This window comes from Pan paniscus, chromosome 1 (genome assembly GCF_029289425.2).
Source record: "Pan paniscus chromosome 1, NHGRI_mPanPan1-v2.0_pri, whole genome shotgun sequence".
NCBI classification, from domain to species: Eukaryota; Metazoa; Chordata; class Mammalia; order Primates; family Hominidae; genus Pan; species Pan paniscus.
Genome location: NC_073249.2, coordinates 208,254,283 through 208,277,931, shown reverse-complemented (window position 1 = coordinate 208,277,931; position 23,649 = coordinate 208,254,283). Strand labels below are relative to the sequence as shown.

At 49.9% G+C, this 23,649-nt stretch overlaps 1 protein-coding gene across 1 annotated transcript; it reads right to left on the bottom strand.

The window, feature by feature from the left end:
* Positions 1-1,741: 1,741 nt before the first annotated feature.
* Positions 1,742-23,649, bottom strand: TAS1R2 (taste 1 receptor member 2). Its single transcript, XM_003814437.4, has 6 exons — positions 21,654-23,649; positions 19,461-19,761; positions 16,346-17,119; positions 11,470-11,679; positions 3,862-3,985; positions 1,742-2,670 (listed from the first exon to the last, which is right to left on the bottom strand). The coding sequence occupies exons 1-6, from the start codon at positions 21,833-21,835 to the stop codon at positions 1,742-1,744; spliced, it is 2,520 nt and encodes an 839-aa protein (XP_003814485.3). The 5' UTR covers positions 21,836-23,649.

Here is a 23,649-nt window from a genome sequence, read left to right as displayed (position 1 = left end):
ACCCAGGGACGGATCATTCAGTGTGGCTCCCTGAAAGCTTGGGGCTGGGGTGGGCCTTGGCCCAAGCTCTGGGCTCCCCTGGGAAGTAACTGGAGGGGACAGAGAAAGGACATTCTGGAAAGACCCTGACTGTCTATTCTTGGGGTCTGCGCCCAGCAGTCTCCAGCCCACTAGGCCAGGCCAGCGCTGGGGACTGTGGGAAGAGGACCCAGCCACAGAGGAGGCTGGTCACAGTGGCCAGACAGGGCCTGGATGGCATCCCAGGTGACCCAGGAGAGGGGTAAACCAGCATGTGCACAGGATGCTGACAGTAGCCACCCAGAGAAGACAAGGTCCAGACACCCAGGGCCAGGCGCCCCACATATGACCCTAGCTGTCCTTCGAAGCTGGGTTCTCACAGTCCGGCCACTCTCAGCCACACGATCCTCCTGGAACTGCCTGGTCTTCCTTCCATCCCAACTTTCCTCCTGCTGTCCCCACCTGCCCCTCCCCCACACACCCAAATTTCCTGCCTTCCAACACTTCTCTGTCCTTCAAGGCTCTTTCCAAATGTCAGCTTCTCTCAAAGGCTTTCCTGGTCACTGCACCCACCAGCCACCTGCCTAAAATCTGAAGTCCCTGCCATAGCACAGTTCCTTGTCCGGGGAGCTGGAGCCTTCCCCCTGTGCACTGTGGTGGGGACAGCTTCCCAGGCAGGGCTGCCTGGATGTTACTCTGTAGAGGACAGTGGCTCCAGGAATGGGCTCTGGGGAGGGGAAGGAGGTGCTCAGACAAGCTTTATGACTCTGGGTAAGCTCCATAAACTCTTTGAGTTCTTCTTCCCCCTGCCCTCACCCCACCATCTGTAAAATAAGGAGCATAATTGCACCCAACCAACAGAGTTTTGTGAGGAATACATGGGTAAAGTAGTAAAGTTCTTAGCCAGGGACTTGGCAATAAATGTTAGCTGTTGTCCCCATCAAAGTCAACACAACGGCCCAAAGTCACACAGTTTGGAAGTGGCACTACTGGCATTGAGACTGAGGTCTCTCTGATTCCACATGTTCTTTCTCAGGGGACGTCCAAAAACAGGAAGGAAGTACATTCATTTCACCCAAGTGAGGTTTATTCACAAGCATTTGGGAAGCACGCTATGCCTGGCCATCCTTTAAAGATAACCCAGGGACCTGGGCCCTAGCGCTTCGGGAATAACGAAAGGAAATGGACACGTGAGACAGCTACCAAATGGAGCCATGGCTGCACTATCCGAGCTCACATGCTGAACGGCAGGCCCCACCCGCCTACACCAACCCTGGCCCAGACCAGCCCAGCCCACCCAGCCCAGCGCACCCAAGGCCTCCCTTGGCCTTGAACATGAGTGAAGGGAATGAGCTGCAACCCGCAGGTGCCCACTGTGACCGCCAGATGCGGCTATAGGCTGCTAAATCAGACTTTGTCTTTGGAGACCAATAGGTCACCTTGGGTGGTTTTTTCCTAGAAGATGACAGTGCCTGGCATGTAAAATAGGTCAAGGGAAAGCAATGAAGTGTGGATGTTTTAAGACACCCAACACTAAGTGGGTAAAAATGGCCCAGATGCAAAGGACCTCCAAGGAATGCTAAATTATTAACCAGGGCAAGGTGGGAGTAATTGGGGATGGCTTCCCTGCTTCCATCTGGAGTTGAACCAGCCAGGGAAGACCCCTGGCTTCTGCCTCCCAACTCCGTGGCCCTCCCTCCCTCCCAGATGCCACCGGGTGGCACTAGTCCCTCCTCATGGTGTAGCCCTGGATCATGCTGTTGAAGTAGGCGGGCGTGTTGCGCTCCGGGTAGAAGAGGATCATGTAGCACTTGGGGCCGAAGTAGCCCAGGCTGATGGCCAGGAGGTTGAGCACAGTGACCAAGAGGTCCACGATGGTGACCAGCACCCCACTGTAGGCAGACATGAAGGTGCAGAGGGAGACGGATGAGGTGAAATAGAAGGTCATGCTGAGGGTGATGAACTTGGCCTCGTTGTAGTTGGTGGGCAGCTCTTTGCCCATGTAGGCGAAGCTGAAACCCACCACTGAGAGCAGCAGGTCCAGGCTGGTGTTGAACAGCAGGCTGTTGCGGTAGTTGGGGTTACAGGAGACAATTGTGATCTTGGGGTCATCGGGGTCAGTACGGGTGGTGGGACTGAGGCCCGTGGCCAGCATGCCGATTACCACAATGACCATTTTGAGTACCGTGATAAATGTCATAGAGACGTAGGGCCCCTGGTAGCGGACCCAGTAGCTGTAGGCGCGTGGGAAGCGGCTGGCCATCTTGAAGGCGCAGACGATCTGGAAAGAACGCACGGCGATACAGGAGATGCAGATTGTGAAGCAGAGGGGAAAGAGGGCCTGGCGGCAGAGGCAGGTGGAGACCTTGGGCGGCCCCACGTACACCGGGACCACCATGTATGCCACCAGCAGCAGTGTCAGCATCAGGAAGCACATGGGGCCCCCAGCCGAGCGAACTATGGGTGTCTGGAAGTGCCTCCAGAATATCACCAGGATGGCCAGGGTGCTGAGGAAGCCCAGGGCGGCCAGCAGGGCCACAGCGATGGTGGGTGCCTCATGCCATTCCAGGAAGACCAGCTGCCGCTTGAAGCAGGAGGTCTCACTCTGGTAGGACCACTCGTTATTCGGGCAGGCCTGGCATTCATATTCATCTGCAAAAACCACAGCGACTCCCATTAGCCAAGCCCATCTTCCAAGCACCTGCATCCTCCCAGCCCTGCACAGGGCCAGGTTCCAGGGATGAAGAGAGAGCACCAAGGGCAACCCTTGCATTCACAGCCAGTACTCCTCAAGTCTCATGTGCATTGGCTCATCAAATCCTCACAGCAACTGCATTTCACAGATGAGGAAACCAAGGCTCAGCCAGGTTAAGTAATTTGCCCAAAACCAGTAAGTTAGAGAAGCAGGACTTGAACCCAGGTCTCCTTGACCCAGAGCCTACCAACTGCAGTTCCTCCCTTCCAAGACCTCACCCTCTGGTGTGAGAGGCATTCAACCACTTACTCAAAGAATGCATTCAATACACGTGTTTTTGAGCACCATCCATTGTGATAGGGACCTGGGGTGGAAGGCCACAGAGAGATGGATAAAACCCAGCCCTCACCTCCCCGCTATTGACTGACTGTGGGAGGAAGGCCAATGAAATCATTCCACAAACTTGTTCACCACCTCCTCTGTGTCCTGTGGCCTGCTAGGCACATATTAAATACTTGTATTGGTAAATGTCATCATCCATTTAATTTACATGAAGTCATGAAAAAGAATTGAGCTCCAAACTCTGAACTGTGCTAAACACTAATGTGGACAGAGATGACGTTGTCTGCATGTTCCTAGATTTTATGTTCTATAGGGAGAAATGATCATTCTTCTCATCAAGGAAGTCATTCAACAAGCACCCACTGAGCAACTGTGCTGTGCTTTCAGCTACACTAGGCACTTGGGAGGCCAGAGGGACAAATGAGATGGTGTCTTCCCTGTCTGCCAGAAACTTTCCTCCTATTGCAAATACCATTCATTCATTCATTCATTCATCCAGTGGGTGTTCCCCAGCCTGACTCCCTGGGCCCTGGGCTATGTGTGTGTGGAGTGGGATCAGCTGCAGTCCAGCTTGGGGGAGTGTCGTCCCTTCCCTTCTCCCTCCCTCTCTTAAGCAGCCTGTATGGAGGATTTTGCTCTACACTAGGTTTTGGGAGGATACAAGAGGAAATCAGATCTGGTCCCTGGCCTTTGGACACTCACACCCCCTGGGGGGTACTCCAGAGACCCTGCCAAGGAGGACAAGCCCTAGAGACTCCAGGGGCAGGGCAGGGGCAGGTCAGGAGTGCTAGACCTGTGAATCATACCTTCAGTGTGGTTGAGGAAGGTGCCGGGAAGGCAGTCGATGCACTCGAAGCAGCAGACATGGATGCCCACAGGCTTCTTCTTTTGCCCTGACTGGCACCTCTTGGAACACATGGACACAGGGATCTGGAGGGAGGAGGGCAAGAGACCCTGAGTCCTCTTTTCCCACATTCTGGGGGGCCCCTCCCCTCTCCAACCAGCAGGATGTTCAGGGGAGGAAGCCTAGAAGCCCCCTAGGTTTTGGGGTGGAAACTGTAGAAAAAAAAAAAAACTCTCATGCTTCTAGCAGGGGATAAGGAAAGGAGCCATTTTGAAATATGCTCAGAGCATTCTGTTCTCCTTAACAAATGCCTTTCCTCAAGGGAAACCATTTTACCAGAACCCAACTGATGTGAATTTTACCAGAGCTTAACTGACATGGAAAGAGAAATTCTGAACTCCAGCCCTCTCTAGCCTTCTTGTCTTACCTAAGGGGGTGGGGTGAGAAGCACTTATGAAGGTCACAGTTCCGGGGCACAGGCTTACTGAAAGATTGAGACCTAATCACAGGATTACAGAACACTTCCCCTCTATCTCACCACCACGTCAATCAAGGGATACAACCGAAATAACTGCAAGGCTGAGACTGCATTTAAGAAGGAATATCTAGGGAAACCCAAAGATAAAATGGGAGACAAAAAAGGACACTGGAGAAAATTTTGGCCTCTGACACCATTGCTATTTATTTATAGCAAATAGTAAGCATAGTTTTAATAAACTTGAAAGGACTGAAATAATAACAGGTATGTTCCCCAACAACAATGTAATGAAATAGAAATCAATAACAGAAGGAAGTTTGGGGAATTCATAGACATGTGGAAATTAAACAACATACCCTTAAATAACAATAGGTCAAAGTAGTATTCACAAGTGAAATTAGAAAATACTTTGAGATTAATGAAAATAAAAACACAACTTAACCCCACAAAAAGACAAATACTGTATGATTCTACTTATATGAGGTGTCTTAGGTAGTCAAACTCATAGAAACATAAAGTAGAAGGATGGTTGCCAGAGGCTGGAGGAAGGAAGAAATGGGGAGTTGTTCAATAGGAATAGAGTTAGAAATTTGCAAAATGAAAAAGTTCTAGAGATCTGTTGCACAAAAATGCGAATATACTTAACATTACTGAAATGCATGCTTAAAAATAAACAAATTGGTAAATGTTATGTTATATGTCTTTTATCACAAAAATAAAAAATTTTAATGTACCAAAATTAATGGGGTACAGTGAAAACAATACTTAAGAGGGAAATTTATTATTATAAACATCTGTATTTAAAAAGAAGAAAGATGTTACATCATTAACACTCACTATCTTATCAAATCACTAACATTCACTATCTTATCATAGAGTTTACTCTTTCACTCTCGATCTCAATGTAGTCCACATGGAAGTTGTTCATCTTGACATTCTGCAGAATATCACGCTGGTCTATGATATTCATGACACCGTGGTAATTGGACCTGGTTAGTAGAAAGTAGCAAGCACTTTTATATCCAAGTAAGACCTATGAATGCCAGAGGATTGGAGATAAACCTTGTAAAGATTCAAAACTTGGGGCTGGGGGTGCTGTTACGTTGGTGATGTTTTTAGGAGGCCAAAGGTACAGAGAATGCCAGGACATCCATTCTAAGATAATAGACAAGTCATCCACCCTACACCTGCTACCATGAAAGTATGGAACTTTATAAACTTCTTTAGATTTGCGGGACAACACAAATTGCTCCTGGAAATACTACTGCAACCCGTTTATCAGGTGATTCAGAAGGCTTTCAGTTTCAAGGCAGAGGGTAACAAGTCCAGAAAATGACTCTGAAGAAGGCCCTGGCTTCTGTATAAGCGATCCTGCCACTGGGGCCACATGATCGAGGAGATCTGATGATGTTTGAGTTATCTATGCTTATAAGAATTGGCAAGCCCAAAGAGAGAGATGCAACAATGCCATGCCTTCTACAACAACATTCTACTCACTACTTGAAAATCAACTCTTGGAGTCCTGCTGGGCCATCATGGAAATTAAGTACCTGGCCCCAGGACATCAAGTGACTATCAGATTCACAGAGTCTTATAGAGAGGCAGGAATAAAAACAAGTCTTCATATAAGGGAAATGGTATCCAAGAAGCACCAGTGGGTCCAAGTAAATTTCTTAAATCAATTATTGTGACTCCTGTATCTATTTCTGTTGTAACAAATGCCTCTCCCTCAAATCATACCTAAGACCTCATGGAGAGATTCTTTATGACAAATAAATAGAGGAGAACATTCAGGAATGATTCACAAGTAGGTTGGTTTGATATATTAATGTGAGCTGACAGTGGACTGCTGCCATACTAAGCTTTTTTCAGGGATACAAAGCTTTTTTCAGGGTGAATTCTGAAGGACAGTAATGATGGGAGATACTGCTTGTATGTGGAGATGCAAGCAGGACACTTGGTTGTTTGCTTTGTGTGAATGGAGAGATGTCCTGAAGAATGGATATTCTTGAGATCCTGGACATATGGAATGGCTTGGCTGGTTGTTCAGGGGCCTGGAAGGAGCAAGAGTGGAAGAATGGAGACAAAGTTGCTTGGGGAAAGGTATATGTATGGATCCATGAGAGTGAGCACAAAGCATGAAGATCTCTGTGTCTCATGTTAATGCAAACCAGAGAGCAAACACAGAGTAATAGAAACCAGATTGAAAGGTTGACTTGTCCCAGCCAGGCACCGTGGCTCATGCTTGTAATCTCAGCATTTTTTGGGAGGCCAAGGTCGGCAGATCAATTGAGGTCAGGAGTTCCAGACCAACCTGGCCAACATGGCGAAATGCTGTCTCTACTAAAAACACAAAAATTAGTCAGGTGTGATGGTGCATTTCTGTAATCCCAGCTACTTGGGAGGCTGAGGCAGGAGAATCACTTGATCCCTGGGGGCGGAGGTTGCAATGAGCCAAGATTGTGCCACTGCACTCCAGCCTGGGCGACAGAGCGAGACTGTCTCAGAAAAAAAAAAGAAGAAGAAGAAGAAGGTTGACTTGTCCAATGAAGGTCGGCTGGCTTTTGTCCTCAGCCACCCCAAGGCCTGCACAGAGTGGCCATGATGTCAGGGATGGAGGCTACAGATATGAACCCAACAGCTTGAGCTTCCTCTCATCATGGCTGACCTAGCTACTGCCATTGCAGAACACCTAACATTCCAGCATCAGAGACCCACCCATGCTGAGCCCTTGAGTTGATACAGTTCTTCAAAAAGACCAGCCAACCAACTGCTGAAAGATCTATTACATCAGATCTTTTCCTCTCTGGGAAAATTCCAGGAAGGGAATTTTCCTTCCCTGATTTCAGTGCAGCATCGCCATCTGGGGGCTTACAGAGCAAATGATTTATTGATGCAGGACACTGTATCACCTCAGATCAGGAGTCAACTTCATGGTAAAGGGGTGTGACATGGGCATGTGACCACAGGCTCCACTGATCCTAACATATACCACATTACCCAGAAGTATCCTATCTAACCAGGTGATGAGATGGCATACTAAAAGCTCAGCTAAGGTACCATCTTCAGGACCCCCTGCAAGGTGGGGACACTGCCCTTTAAGATGAAGTTTTGAATGAATGGCTTGTGTATAGTGTTGTGGCCTCAACAGCTAGAATATGTGTATCCAGCAACCAGAAGGATTGGCTACATGCACCATTATTCTCAGGAACCCATTGCAGCATTGGTGCTTCTCCTCTCTACAATCTTACACTCTGCTGGAATAGAGATTCTGGTCCCCAAAGGGGGAATACTTCCGCCAGCAGACACTATAGGGCTCTACGATTACCATGTGGTCATTTTGGGTTCCTCATGCCAGTGAATGAGGAGGCCAAGAAAGGAAGAGGTAACTGACCTGGATTCGTGGATGGAGCTGAGGTGGTTGCTACACAAGTGGAGTAGGAAGGAGTAGGTCTGGCACCCAAGGACTCACCAGGCAACCCTGGGTGCTTCAATCCCAGTGCACCTGCTGGTGGGGATCTGCAGCAGGCACAGCCCAGAAATGCAAGGCAACTAATGGCCCAGACACCTTGGGGAAGAAGGTCGGGATCACCCCCCAGGCAAGTGACTGAGAGCAGCCAAATGCTGGCTGAGAGTGAAGAAACCCAGAATGGTAAGCAGAAGAGAGAGATGAATATCAGTGACAACTTTGGGTAGTGGCTAAGTCCGCCAAACTCCCTTTCTGTTAGAGACTGAGCTGGCGGCTGCTCTAAAAAGTCTGTGACTCCTCAGGCTCAAGGAAAGCCACTGAGTGGAACAAGAAATGGGCCTCTCTGTGGCCTGCCTCATATTTTCTCAACCCACTGTTTATTCCAGCCATTGCTGCAGTCACCAGTTTCAAGCAAGTGCCACCTGTCAGCACCTGGCCTCGGCTACACAGCTGTGTCTTGTATTCTGCCCTAAGGCTGCAGTATGAAATGCCCATGGGAGGCCTCTGAAGCTAACACCCCACAGAGCAACCCCTGACCACCAGGTGATGGGAGCTAGTGGATTACTGCCACCCTCCTCCCTCCTCTGGGAGACAATGCTAAGGTGGCTCTTCGGGAGGTCCCAGTAAGATTGACCTCCAGTTGCTCAGAGTAGTGTGTGGCTTGAGGTTGTTCTCTTGGACCAACTTTCCCTGTTCCCTGTGGAACTCTCCCCAGTCTCCCACTCCTGTTCCTGTCCATGTATCATGTCCTGGAATAAATCTTCTGCACATAAACCCTTGTCTCAGGCTCTGCTTTCTGGGAGACACCAAAGCTAAGACAGTATATGGGCTGAACTATATCCTGCTTAAAGTCCTAGTCCCCAGGACCCCAGAATGTGACCTCATTAAGAAATAGGGTCATTGCAGTCAACATAGTCATATAATTAGTTAAGATGAAGTCATCCTGGAGGAGGGTGGGTCCTTAATCTCATATGAGTGATGTTCTCATAAAAGGGATGAATTTGGAGACAGACACATGGAGAACACCACCTGAAGGTGAAAGCAGAGATGGGGTGGTGATGTGGGTGTCCCCACCCAAATCTCATGTCCAGTTGTAGTCCCCAACGTTGGAGGTGAGTCCTGGTGGGAGGTGATTGGATCATGGGGATAGAGTTCTCAAGAATGGTTTAGTACTATCCTCTTGGCACTCTCCTCCTGATTGTGAGTGAGTTCTTGTGAGATCTGGTCGTTTAAATGTGTGTGATATCTCCTCCTTCACTCTCTCTTGCTGCTCCAGCCATGTAACAAGGTGGTTCCCCCTTTGCCTCCCACCATGACTGTAAATTTTCTAAGGCCTCCCCACAAGCTGAGCAGATGCCAGCATCATGCTTCCTGTACAGCCTGCAGAACAGTATGCCCATTCAACCTCTTTTCTCTATAAATTACCCAGTCTCTGGCATTTCTTTGTAACAATTCAAGAGTGGACTAATATGGGTGGTGCATCTACAGTCAAGGAATATCAAAGAGTGCCAGCTAACCACCAGGAGCTTGGGGAGAAGCCTGGAACAGATTCTACCTCACAGCTCTCAGAAGGAGCCAACCCTGCTGACACTTTGATCTTGGACTTCCAGGCTCCAGAACAGTGAGACAATAAATTTCATCTGTTTAAGCTCCCTACCCACCCCAGTCTGTGATACTTTGTTATGGCAGGCCTAGGAAACTAACACAGACACCACCCTAATTTACTCCACAAAAATCCCCAAGGCACTCAGAAACTCACAGCATCAGGTACCTCTGCAACTGGGGATAGAGTGCTGTCGGGGACTGGGGGGAAGAGGGTGCAGGCTATTAGCAAAGGAGAGTGATGAAGTCTCTTCCAGAAGCTTTTAGATCTCTAGATCCCTTCCCCAACTCCACAAGGCAGGTCTCTATCCTTTCCTACTCCAGCAGAATTCTGATGGTCTACTCTCTAAAGAGGGTAAAATAATGGATCTTTAGATTGACAGATGTCAGACTCAGTTGAAGGCATAGCTACCAAACTAAAACAAGAGTATCCAATGACAGGCTGTATTAGTCCACTTTCAAGCTGCTGATAAAGACATACCCAAGACTGGACAATTTACAAAAGAAAGAGGTTTAATGGACTTACAGTTCCACATGGCTGGGGAGGCCTCACAATCATGGCAGAAGGCAAGGAGAAGCAAGTCATGTCTTAAATGGATAGCAGCAAGTGGAGAGAGCTTGTGCAGGGAAACTCCCATTTTTAAAACCTTCAGATCTTGTGAGACTTATCCACTATCAGGAGAACAGCACAGGAAAGACCCACCCTCATGATTCAATTATCTCACACCGGATCCCTCTCACAACATGTGGGGATTATGGGAGCTACAAGATGAGATTTGGGTGGGGACAGAGAGCCAAGCCATATCACAGGCTTTAGCCTGAATGCTGTATATAGAGAACCTCCACCACAGACTAGCTGTATGCTGTATATGGAGAACCTCCACCACAGACTAGCTGTGTGGCCTCAGACAGGTCACACAACCTCTTGGTGCCTTCAGTTTCCTAACCTATAAAATGGAGAAAATGGTAGCATTTATCCCCTAGGGTTGATATGAGAATTGAGGTCCTTAGCACCAGGCCTGGCACACACATGTTCAGTGAGTGTTTAGTTTGCAGAGGTCTCTGAACCCCTCTTCCTGGGGAGCTGGAAAGCCCTGAACATGCATAGTTCCCAATCAATGGGGGAAGGACAGGACCCCAGACTGTATACCCACGAATAGAGATCCTACCAGCTATTGATAAAGCAGAGGTCCCTAATCCCCAGGACACAGACCAGTACCAGTCTGTGGCCTGTTAGGAACCTGGCCACACAGCAGGAGGTGAGCAGCAGGTGAGCGAGAGCAGAGCTTCATCTGTATTTACAACTGCTCCCCATCACTTGATTACCACCTGAGCTCCACCTCCTGTCAGATCAACATCCGCATTAGATTCTCATAGGAGCACAAACCCTATTGTGAACTGTGCATACAAGGGATCTAGGTTGCACACTCCTTATGAGAATCTAATGCCTGATGATCTGTCACTGTCTCCCATCACCCCCAGATGGGATAATCTACTTGCAGGAAAACAAGCTCAGGGCTTCCATTAATATTACATTACGGTGAGTTGTACAATTATTTCATTATATATTACAATTATATGTTACAATAATAATAGAGATAAAGCACACAGTGTAATGCACTTGAATCATCCAGAAACTATCCTCCTCCCAGTCTGTGGAAAAATTGTCTTCCACTAAACCAGTCCCTGGTGCCAAAAAGGTTGGGGACCACTGCTCCAGGGTTGATGTGAGAATTGAAATCCTTAGCACCAAGCCAGGCACACACATGTTCAGTGAACGTTTGCCTTGTAGAGGCCCCTGAGCCCCTCTTCCTGGGAAACTAGAAAGCCCTGAACAGGCATAGTTCCCAATCAATGGGGGAAGGAAAGGACCCCAGACGATACATCCACAAATAGACATCCCCCCAGAGATTGATAAAGCATCTCCAGGCTCTGTCCCTAATGAAAAGGGCCCTAGCCACTCCAGCAAGAGCCCCAGGCCCCGCCCCAGGCCTGCCCACCCACCAGGCCCCCTGGCTGACCGTGTTGTTGATGGTGTGCCAGGAGATGTCTTGGATGTTCTTCAGCTGTCGCTGCAGGGGGTAGTAGGAGGCGACGCTCTGGAAGGGATTCTGGCTCCGGTCCCATTGCCACTGGACAATCTCCAAGTGCAGAGCCACGTCCCCTTGCGGGTCAAAGAAGATTTGGTGGTCCAGGAGAGTGAAGTTGACCTTCCAGATCTCCTCAAGCAGCTGGCGGGGTCAGAGGGAAGGGAAGTGGAGCTAGCATCAGAATCTGAGCCAGAATTTTTCCTGGACCTGGGAAAGATTCTACCATTCCATTAGCCCTGATTTCCAACTCTGTAATATGGAGGCAATAAATCTCCGAAAGGGTGGCAATTTAGGAGTCAGTGGCTGAGAGCTCTGCTTTGGAGCCAGACACATCTGGGTTCAGGCCTCAGCTCTGCCCCTTGCTGTGAGGCCTTGGGCCTGTTTCTTAACCTCTCTGAACCCGTTTCCTCTTCTGCAAAGTGGGAGCAATAAAAACTCTATCTTCTGGGCTTGGAAGCAAAAAATAAGTTCATCTATGTTAGAGACTTAGAGCAGAGCCTGAGACAGGAAGCACTCCTACCAAGGTGCTGATAGATTTCCTTTTCCCTGGAAGTCACCTCAGTCATCCCTCTTGAACCCAATACATGAGATGAGGTATAGAGTCCACTGTCTCTGTCACCTGCAAAGGTCAATTGGGGTCTCCCCTGATCCCTGGGTCCTTCCTACCTCCCCAGACCTTAGGGTCAGCTCTCATTCCAGTCTCTCCCCACCTCCCAACCCCCCATCACTCTCAGTAGGCAGCAGCTGGGACAGACTAGAGCACACTTTGAACTGGGCATCCTCCGACCTAAAGTCCAGTCCCAGTTCTGTTCCCAATTTGCTGTGTGACTCTCAGCAAGTTTCTGAACCTTGCTGGGCTAACGCTGAAAGGACTTCCAGCTCAAGTATCCCATGGACCTGGCTCCTAGATTTTCCCTCCATAAATGGTAGTGTCCATTTGGCTATATCTTTAGGGCTCACCTGGCCTCAGGGACTGATACACACAGACAGGTAGCCAAGGGAGTCGGGCCCTGGCCTTCTCCCTTCCCTGCCTAGCAGGTGAGGTCCTGACTCAGAAAGACTCTTTGGAATGTGCACAGGTTGCTAAGCCCAAGGGCAATGGTCCTTTGAGCCAAGAAGGAGGCTCCAACCAGGTGGTTGGCCTGAGGATGAGGATCAGGATGGCAGAGGCCCCTGGGAGTCAGGTCCTGGGTGCCCATGTTGTACCTCTGCAATGACCTGCCCAAGCAGGGTTGAGCACTTGGGACTTGAGGGATCCAAGATATCACCCCCAAGGGGTCAGAAAGCACTGGCCTTGTAATTGTCCTGAGTGGGTGGGAGCCTAGACTATTATTGGCAGGGGCTTGGGCACCTTGGGGTTCCCTCATCAGGTTGAACCCCGTTTCCCCTTCCCCATCTAGCCCTACCCCTATCCCAGCATAAGCTGTACATTTAAGGCAGACTCAAGTCCACCTCTCCAACCCCACACTCTCTCCTGAGGCCAGCACTCGGTGTCAGAGAAGAGGAAGAGGAGGAGTACATTCAGCCTCTTCGCTGCCCCAGGTAATTTGCATCATGATTGCACATCCCCTCAATAACTCAGCAGGGCACATATGATTCCTTCCATTTAACAGATGAGAAAATCAAGGCTCAGAGATATTAAATTTGCCCAGGTTTGCACAGCTAGTAGTGGCAGCACTGGGATTCCATTCCAGGTCTGATTGCTAAGCTCTGCCCAGCTCACCGCCACCTGCCTTACAATGTACAAACAGGTGGGCCATATCCGAGATGCCCGAGGGGTGGAGAAAGGTGGAGAGAGCTGTGCGGGGAAGAGCCAGACCAGTGCCAAGGGCCCCATTTGTGAAATAAAAGGATTGGACCAGAACCTGAGAAGACCTCACAACCCTGACCCTCCTGATTCAATGACTGGCTGAACATTTTTTTTTTTTTTTTTTAAGACGGAGTCTCACTTTGTCGCCCAGGCTGGAGTGCAGAGATGCGATCTCAGATCTCAGCTCACTACAACATCCGTCTCCTGGGTTCAAGCAATTCTCCTGCCTCAGCCTCCCGAGCAGCTGGGATTACAGGCGCCCTCCACTATGCCCGGCTAATTTTTTGTATTTTTTAGTAGAGACGGGGTTTCACCATGTTGGCCAGGCTGGTCTCGAACTCCTGACCTCGTGATTCATCTGCCTTGGCCTCCCAAAGTGCTGGGATTACAGGTGTGAGCCACCACACCTGGCCAACCTGCTGAACATTTTTGCTGGGATGGCCACAAATTTGCCAGCCTGGATTTACCCAACCTCCCACTGATCTGACCCCACCACCACCAGCACGGGCAACACATCTACCCAGTGTCATCTCCAACTCTTCTCATCGCCCCTGAGTCCTGTCTCTCTACCTCGCCTCTCATGGGGTGCCCATCCCCACTACCCCAGCACTATTTCATCACCATCCCTTACCACCACCCCTGGCCACTCCCTAGCTGGGTGCTGTCACCTCTTTGAACCTCAGTTTGACCTGTGTATGGGAGAGCAACCGTGTAGTAACAGTATCTGCTCAACAGTGTCTGTCTGGGGGTAACTGAGAATTCATGTAAAGAGGTGAACACCGTGTCCGGCACATAAGTGCCCATTCATTCATTCATCCAATATTCACTGAGAATCAACGCCAAGCCAGACCAGTGCTAGCAACTTGGGATACAGCATTGGAAAGGATTGACAGGGTCCCTGCTCTCACTGGCCTCAGTTTGGGAGGTGTGGGGAATAGCCAATAAACAAACAAAGGATATCAACACAATCACAACTTGGGATACCTGTTATGACAAAAATAAACAGAGTGCCGTGGTGTGACCCAGCAAGGAGGATGGGAGATAGTAAGGACACCACATACCATTTTGCAGGTTGTGCCCTTCATGAGGGGGTCCATTTAGGACAACTGGGAGGAACAGCTGGAGTCCAGCCCATTCAGGCCACAAAGCCATGTGCCTGCCACATGTCTGCGTGCATCCAAAGCCAAAGAGCATCTTGGTCTAACTTGTCTGCACAAAAGGGCATCATTTTCTAATTCTCACAAGGACGCTGTTTATGCCAGCAGAGACCCTGGGTGAAGCCTACATAGGGTGGGCTGGGTTCCCTGCCGCTTGACTGCATCATCCCCAGCCCTAAATTGGCTTGTTGGGCTGTCTCAAGAACGTCATCTCAGAGCTTGGAATGCTCTATGAACTCCTGCTGCCTCTAGACAAAGCCGCCTCTCCTTCAGGGCACTAGATGCCCTCCAGTATCACCTGCAGTTCCCGTCGCCTCTCAGTCTTCACCACTCAAGCCCAATCACGTGGCCAGGCCACCACTCTCCCACTCTCCTCCTGGAAGGTCCAGTGCCTGTTTACTCCCTTCCTCAGTCCTGCCTTCCCTGACCCTCTCCCACCATGATGATGCCCCTGCTCTGTGCACAGCTGAAATTCTGACTTCTTGCTGCACTTGGCAGACAGATCTTATTAACTGTCCTCATCTCCTCCTAGGTTGGAGGTCCCCCAGGCCTGGCACATAGTAGGTGCTCAACAAAAGGGATGGGACATCCTGGTTGCTATGATTGGTGCCCTTTGGTCTCCGTTGCTGGGAGAAGGAAAAAGTCAACTGTCTTTCATCATAGCTCCTGCCAGTTGCAGCTGGGAGGATGCCCAGAAGGTGAAGTGGGAAAATCACAGCAGAATGGGCCAGACCTGGGTTCAAAAGCATGGTCCACCACTTACCACTGAGCGATCATGGGCTAGTCACATTGACTTCCTGCCCCTCAGCTTTTCTACCTGTAGATTATCCTCACAGGAGGGTCATGAGTTAGATGTGATGTATACTCGGTATTCAGTGCCTAGTAGGCACTCAAAGAGGAGTAAAGCACCCATGATAATTATGTATATTATTAATATAACAGGACATACAGCAATACGCAGTATTTTTACCAACTGGCACCAGAATTCCTTTTAAAGAATAACTGCAATCTTTTAAAAGAAAAGTGTTTAAGGTTGCAAGGTTAGGATCTGAGATTATGGGATAGAGAGGTACAATTAAATAGAATGAGAGAGAGAATTTCTTCAGAGCAAACTAATTTGTTCTGTTAAGGAAGTGAACAGTTATTTGAGGATGGGAGAGGGATCTAGCAAGTGGGCGAAAGGGGAGAACAAAGAGGGGAGCTGGACAGGGTTTAGGGAAGTGGCTAAATAGCAGGGTGGGAGGCTGGCCCCAAACTGTGAAAAAGCCAAGGAACCATTTAAGAACAGAGATCTCCAACAGCAAAGTATAAAGTGTGCGTCTCTAATGTAAATCCCCCCTGCTCCTCTGATCCTCAGTAAAACCTTCTATATCCCAGAAAGCTTCGTGGTGGGAGGTCTCTGTGTGTGCCTGTGGATGTGGATGTGTGTGTTAAGCCAGAAGAACAGATTTAAAGTCTATGTCTGAACCAGGGTGATAGAGAACTAGGGTAATGAAGACCCATAAAAGCAATGCAAGGCCTTTAGAGGGTCCACGCGGAAACACAAGCCCGTCCCAGGCTCTCAACCCTGGAGAGACTGGGGGAGGGGGGCGCTGCGGTTCCCACTGCCTGTGGGATTTCCTTCTGGTGAATTCCACCTGAATCTCCCAAGAACAGACTACTATCTTGAATGGTGAGTGTTCAATTAATTTAAAAAGCAATTTTGTTTTGGCACCAGGAATGACTAGTGCTATGTGTCTGGAAGAATGGGATACTCATGCCCTTTCACACCCATTTGCCCAGAACCCCAAGGGAGGAGGATGGAGGTGCCCTGCAAACTCTATGGCAGCCACCCCCTCACCTGCCAGGGGTAGACCACCCTCTTGGTGCAGGTGCTGTTGTCACAGCCGAGGAGGCTGTGCAGGGCATGGGCCACAGCATAGACCGCAGAGTACACGCTGTAGACGACACGCTCCCCAGAGAGCCTGAGAATGGTGTTGAAGGACAAGGTGGCGTTCAGGCAGTTGTCGCACTCCTGGTTGCAGGTATAGCTCTGGCTGGTCCTGCTGAGGGGTGGCGGCCCAGCCTGTGGGCCCCACTCGCGGAACTCACTGAAGCCCGGGATGGGCACGCTCTGGATGGTGATGCCCAGGAAGGTGCCCAAGTGGCGCAGCTCCGTGAGGTTGTGCAGGACCGGGTCGATGGCCCAGGACTCGGAGGCGATCCACACGGCGCCCGTGAAGTTCTGGCGCAGCACCTCATTGAAGAAGTCGTACAGGCTCAAGTCGGGCGAGAACACGACCACGACGCGCGCTGTGCTCTGCTGCAGCTTGTCCACAATGGTCACCAGGCGCTGGCGCTCCTCTGACGTCATGTTCTGGTTGGGCTGCAGTGCGGGCAGCGTCTCCTGGAAGGCGATGCAGATGTCGCGCCGGGCCAGGCGCTCGCCAAGCAGCTGGCCATTGTCGCGGCCATAGGTGTCGCTGCTCACCAGCACAATGATCCAGTTCCAGCGGAAGTGCAGCATCAGCTGCACCATGGCCTCGACATGGTGGTCGGCGCTGGGTGTGGTGCGCAGCAAAGCCGGGAAGCGCACCTTGTCTCGCAGCTCATCGCCGATGGCGCTGTAGGTGATCTGCAAGGGGAAGGGCTGTGGCATGAGCGAGTGCCCCGCTGGGTGCTCTGCCCCCACCCCAGGGCTCTATCCACCATCATCATCTGGGAAGCACCTAGTGCAAGCCACCCCAGGGGTAGGTGGTTTACACCATCGTCAATCATCATGGTCCCCAGGTAGCCCCATGCAATAAGAACCTACTGTGTGCCAGGCCCTAGGCCAGGTGCCTTATCTCAGTCTCATCATGATTATTGAGCACCTACTGTGTACCACACCCTGGGCCAAGCCACATACACCATCATCCTCATGGTCATCAGCACACTGGCTTTTATTGAGAACCACATCCTGGGCTAGGTGAATGACATAGCCATCATCCCCATCATCTAGAAACTCTTACTAAGCACAGCGCTTTCCTCCTCCCCCTCATCACCATCAGGCTCATCAACTAGCCACATTTCTTCCCTCCACCTCCAGGGCTCCATGGTTTTCTTCCCAACTCACTGGGAGTTCCATCTCCTTTCCTGGTTCCTTCTCTTCTCTATGACCTCTTAACCTTGGAGGACCCTGGGCTCAGGCCTCAGTCCCTGCCTTTTCTCCAGCTGCTCTCCCCCTCCCTTGGTGGTCCCATCCAGCCTCATGGCTTAATATCCCATTTCCACGTCAACTCCCAGTGGATAGCCCTGGCCGGGACTTCTCTCCTGAACTTCAGATGCATACCACGACTGCCTGCCTGACATCTCAAACTTCACAGATCGAAACTGAACCCTGTTCTCCTCTGAGCCTGCTCCATCCACACCCTCCCCCATCTTGGCTGGTGATGAATCCATCATTCCAGTGACTCAGGGCAAAAACTCTGGAGTCGTCCTTGACTCTTCTTTCACACACAGGTCACACTGGATCCATCAGCAAATCCTCTTGGCTCTACCTTTAAAATGTATCCATCCAGTGCCTGCCAGCTCCCCACTCCCTCCTGTCCAGCCACCATCATCCCCGGCCTGCACTGCAACATTACCCATCCACCTTTCCCCTATAGTCTATGCTTAACATGGCAGCCCAGTGACCCTGCTCACACACATGTCAGGTCACTTTACTCCTCTTCTCAGAACTCCTCAACAGCTCCTAACTTCACCCAGGAAAAGCCAGTCCTTGAATGGCCCCTAAGGGCTCTGTCATTTATCTGCACAACTCTCACCTGTCTGATTTCATCTCCTTCTCCTCTCCCTCTGGTTCCAGTTCTGCTCATCTAGTTCCGCAAACATACCAGGCACCTCCTGGCCTTGGCACTTGCTAACCTCTCTTCTTGGAATGTTCTTCTGCTAGGTCCCTCATGGCTCCCTCACTCCTTCACCTCCCTCAAGTCTTCGCCCAATTGTCAGTGACACCCACCTGACCACCCTGTTGAAAATTGCAATCTCCTTCTACCAACTCCTCCTTTCCACTGACATGCCAGACCCCCCCACCCTGCCCACATTTTTATTTTATTCATTGCACTTCTCACCTCTAACATCCTGCATCACCTATTATTGTTTACACTTATTTTCTGTCTCTCTCCACTAGAAGAGAAACTCCATGAGGGCGATGATTTCTAAGTTGTTGCCAGCTGTATCCCAGCACCTACAACAGTACCTGGCACATAGTAGGTGCTCAATAAATATCTGTTACATGAATGAAAGAATGAATTCAGTCCTCAGCTAGATGCTTCATGTAAAAGTACTAACATTAAACAGTAACAATCACAATATTTGTGACTACCTACTGTGTGCCAAGTCTTTTGCTAGCTGATCTTTAATGAATATATAGCCTGTACCAGTACTGCACTTGGCACTTTCAATCATGATTATGATAATAGTTATAATAATAGTAGTAATACAAATCACCCTTTTGTGAGGACCTACTACGAGGCAGACCTTGTGCTAGGCAGCTGTAGAGAATAATACTAAGCACTTCAAGTTTTTATTCCTGTGCAAGATGCTTTATAAAACAACATTATTTACTACCTACTGTGTGCCAGAAATTTACACAGGTTGAACACTAACCTTCAGACAGTCCTGGGATGGAATGCTTATCATCCCACTTTACAGGTGAGGAAACTGAGGCTAGAAGAGTTAAGAGATTTGCCAAAGTCTTCACTGTGGCCAAGGCTCGGTGCCAAGTTGCACAACCAGATCTGCCCACTTCCAAAGCCTGAGCCCTTACTCCATAAGCTGGGCTACCTTCTCAAGATTTGGGCTGATGTCCTGACCCTGCTTCTGGTCCTATCATCACCTCCCATGATTGATGGAGGAAGTGGCTTCTGAGGCCTCTAGACAGCCATTCCTCTGCCCCCCTCCCCAGGTCCTTCTCCAGGGCCCAGGGGCCTCACCTGTGGAAGGAGAAATAGGGAGAGGAAGTTGGCCACAGTCATGACAGACTCGGAGTTGTCAGGGCCAATGACAGCCACCACACGGGAAATGTAGTTACTGTAGTCCTCTTGGATGGGAAGGAGGTTGTCCTCGTGTGCCAGGAAGTAGAGCACCGGCTGGACATTGTTGGAGATGTAGCACACATCCACGATCTCATAGCCCAGCAGCACACCAGGCAGCAGGCTGCTGTCATTGTTGATCTCCTCCACCGCGAAGCGCATGGCCTGCATAAGGTTGTAGCCTATCACCTTCACTTCATACCTGGAGGGGCCACAGCATCATGAGGTGGAAGCAGATCCAGAATGAGGAAGGAAGAGATAAGAGAACCAGCCCACTCCTTCCTGCCACAGGAAAGCCAAGGCATTGACTGAGAAGAGCCACTCCAGAAGACTCGGGCATTTTCACCATGTCATTGTCACCATACCACATCTCTAGGGTCACCATTGCCCATATGGCCACCACTGATACTGTTATCCATGTGGCCATCATCGCTACTATCCCTATAACCTCCATCACCACTCTACCAATGCCCACCAATGTGACCATCATTATCCACTAAAACTTCCATCACCACCATCACCACTATCACCATCATCACCCACTACCCATATTACCAATATCACCACCAGGGCCATCACTGTCACCACAACCTTGTGACCATCATCACCACCATCATCACCGTCACCACCATCACTATCAGCACCACCATTATCACAGCCATCATCACCACCATCACCACCACCATTTCCACCATCACCACCACCAACATCATCATCACTACCATCACCAACGCCATCAGTAACACCCTCACCACCATCACCATCATCAGCACCATCATTATCAGCATCACCATCATCACCACCCCCATCACCATCATCACTACCATCACCAACGTCATCACTAACACCATCAGCACCATCATCAGCATCACTACGATCACCACTATCACCAACACCATCACTAACACCATCACCAGCATCACTACCATCGCCATCATCACCAACACCATCAGCACCATCTTCAGCATCACTATCATCACCACCAACACCATCATCACTACCATCACCACCATCTTCAGCATCACTATCATCACCACCAACACCATCATCACTACCATCACCATCATCACCAACACTATCATTAAAACCATCACCATCAATGCAACCATCACCATTATCACTACCAGCACCATCATTACCAACACTATTACCACCACCGCTGCCATCATCATCACTACCATCACCATCATCACCACCATTACCACTATCATCATCATCATCACCATCATACTTTTTATCATTGTCATCATCACCAGTATTACTGTTATCAACATTATCAGCATCACCACCATTACTTTCATCACAACTATCACCATCATTATACACCCCACCATGATCACAAGCATTAGAAAACCCAGCATCATGCCTGGTGCCATCACCTTCACCATTCTCAAGCCAGCATATAATCTTCCCCAGTGTCATAAATGATGCATTTCTTATAGTCAACCCTTAATCATCTTTTGCACTGTCCTACCTTTCTCCTTGTCTCCCACAATACCTTCACCCTCTCTGCAAGAGGTCACTCTTTCTTTTTTAGTCCCAGGCTGGCTCCATGTCCTTCGTGCTTGCATGCAGATGCACACAGCCCCCACAATCTCCAAGTGATGCTGCCACCTTAAGGGGCTCAGGGAGGAGGTGGGGGAAGAGGAACTTCCCTCTAGGCCCAAAAGCACCCCTACCCACCACGGAACCTGCTACAGAAAAATCACATTCTGCCTCCCAAAGGTTTTCAGAATGGGTTTTGACATGGACCCATTGGGAGTCCCCCAGTTGCCAAAGTGGGTGGGAGCAGTCTTGATGGCCTCTAAGAGCCCTCTAGGCTCAAACATTCTGTAACTCTATTTTAAAAAATGGCACTGAGATGACCCAAGTCTCAGTGTTTCAGACCACAGTCACCAAAGATTTTGGTAACCCATATTATACGGGGCCTCCCTGAGGACTAGGGGCATGGATCCAGAATAAGGGGATTGGCAATGAATGGGGAGGAGTGCTTTAAGCCCTTGGTCCTGGTCTGGCTCCCAGGGACCCACAGGACCAGGCCTGGCCTCCCACCCCATCCCCACTGCCACTTCCAGCCCCACACTGGAGACTCACTCCTTGCACATGGGCACCTGCAGGAAGTTAAGGTGAACAATGCCCTTCATGTTGGCATGGAGGGAGAAGAGGCCACCCAGGAGGTAATCCCCAGGCAGGTAGAAGTCCGAGTTCTCAGCCGGCTCAGCCAGGACCCATAGGAGGAAGAACAGGGAGCAGATGGTCTTTGCCCTGGGCCCCATGGCTGGGAAGTGATGGTCTCAGGAGGTAGTCCTGCCTCACTGGAGAATTGGCGGCTTGACACCAGGGTATTTGCACAGACATTTACATAGCGATGGTCCTGCCACCGACTGTGGGGCACCTGGAGCAGGTGGAGAGGTTTGGGGGCCCAGAGGGAGGAAAGGAGGCTGGAATTATGATGATTCTTTCTTAGAGCATAGAGGGGCTAGGTGGTCTAGGGGAACCCTATTTGGAAAGAGAGAGCATCCTGATAACTTGGCCATGCCCTGGCCTTCTGCCACTTGTCCAAGGACAAGTCTCATCTTCCTGACATTTCAAATATTTCAGGAGTAAAGGACATAAGTGCTATCAGGAAACAGAGTACTGTGGCCAAAAGAGCCCAAGCTCTGGAGTCCAGCCAAGTTAGGCCAGGCATGTAGTGATGTATAGGTGTGGAGAAAGTGGTAGCCATTGTCAATAAGAACCAGGCATCATGCTGGTGTTGCGGTTCATCATCTCATATAATGGTTGCAGTAACCGGGACTATTACTAACCCCATTTCAAAGATGAAGAAATGGAGGCACTGAGAAATTAAGAAATCCAGCCCAGGCTGCCTGACTAGCAGAGCTGAGATTCAAACCACATGGTCTGACTCCGGGGCTGGGTCCTTCATCGCTACATCACATTACATCACAAAATTAGTGCTTTTGATAAAAAAAAAAAAAAAAAAAAAACACCCAGCGGTGTCAAAGAGGGTGGGGGAAGGAGGGAAGGGAGGGGTGCTCTCACTCCCTCTGAAGGCTGCCATCAGTCAGCCTAGCAACACCCACTCTGGGTCCCCGACCCCTTGGACCCCACACCAAAGGGCAGGGTTGTTGGCAAAACAGAAAGTTGAAAATTCCTAAATTCAAAGGTGAATACGCCCAAGGAGTCAGAAGCGGGGAGGTGGCTCCAGTGAATTAGGGACCCATTTGAATCAGAGACCCCTGTCCATTTAGTGCTGTTTTGCTCCTTTCCAGGCCTACCAACATGTGGCCGAGCCCTAGGGAACCTGCCACACACCACATGGCTGGAATGGGTCTGTCACAGGCACATACCCGGCTGCTGCGCTCCACGGTTCTGATGGGCAGAGGCTTCAAGGTAGAAAAAGGTGATCAAAAACCCCATGATCGGCTGGGCACGGTGGCTTACGCCTGTAATCCCAGCACTTTGGGAGGCCGAGACAGGAAGATCATCTGAGCTCAAGAGTTTGAGACCACCCTGGGCAACGTGGTGAAACCCGGTCTCTACTAAAAATACAAAAAATTAGCTGGGTATGGTGGCACACACCTGTAATCCCAGCTACTCAAGAGGCTGAGGCACAAGAATCGAGAATCGCTTGAGCCTAGGAGGCAGAGGTTGCAGTGAGCTGAGATCGTGCCACTGCACTCCAGCTTGGGCTACAGAGTGAGACTCCATCTCAAAAAAACAAACAAACAAACAAACAAACAAATAAAAACATGCTCTCTCCTGCCCCACCCCAGCCAAGCCCTGCTCCTCCTTCAGGGCCCAGTCTGAGCTTCTCCTCCTCCTAGGAACCACTCGTGAACCCAGTTCAAGGGAGTCTCCCCCGCTCTGAGCAGCAACAAGCCTCCTGTCTGCATCGTCGCTGGGCACTGGCTACCAGCCTTACACCGTTAACCGGATCCTGCTGCGTGTGTCCACTCTACTTGAGGACCCTTGAAACCACGTGACTTGGACCCACCTGGATTTGACATCAGCTGTTTGCTGGATGAGCATGGGCAAGTTCCTTAATCTCTCTGAGGCTCTGTTTCTTCCCCATTGAAACAAGGATAAC

Excerpts from the sequence above, each read along its gene's own strand:
- TAS1R2 (XM_003814437.4), bottom strand. The coding sequence starts at position 21,835 with ATGGGGCCCAGGGCAAAGACCATCTGCTCCCTGTTCTTCCTCCTATGG. Across the intron at positions 19,762-21,653 it reads CAGGTGCCCATGTGCAAGGA|GTATGAAGTGAAGGTGATAG; the intron begins GTGAGTCTCCAG and ends TGGCCCCTCCAG. Across the intron at positions 11,680-16,345 it reads GGGTGGTCTACCCCTGGCAG|CTGCTTGAGGAGATCTGGAA; the intron begins GTGAGGGGGTGG and ends TGACCCCGCCAG.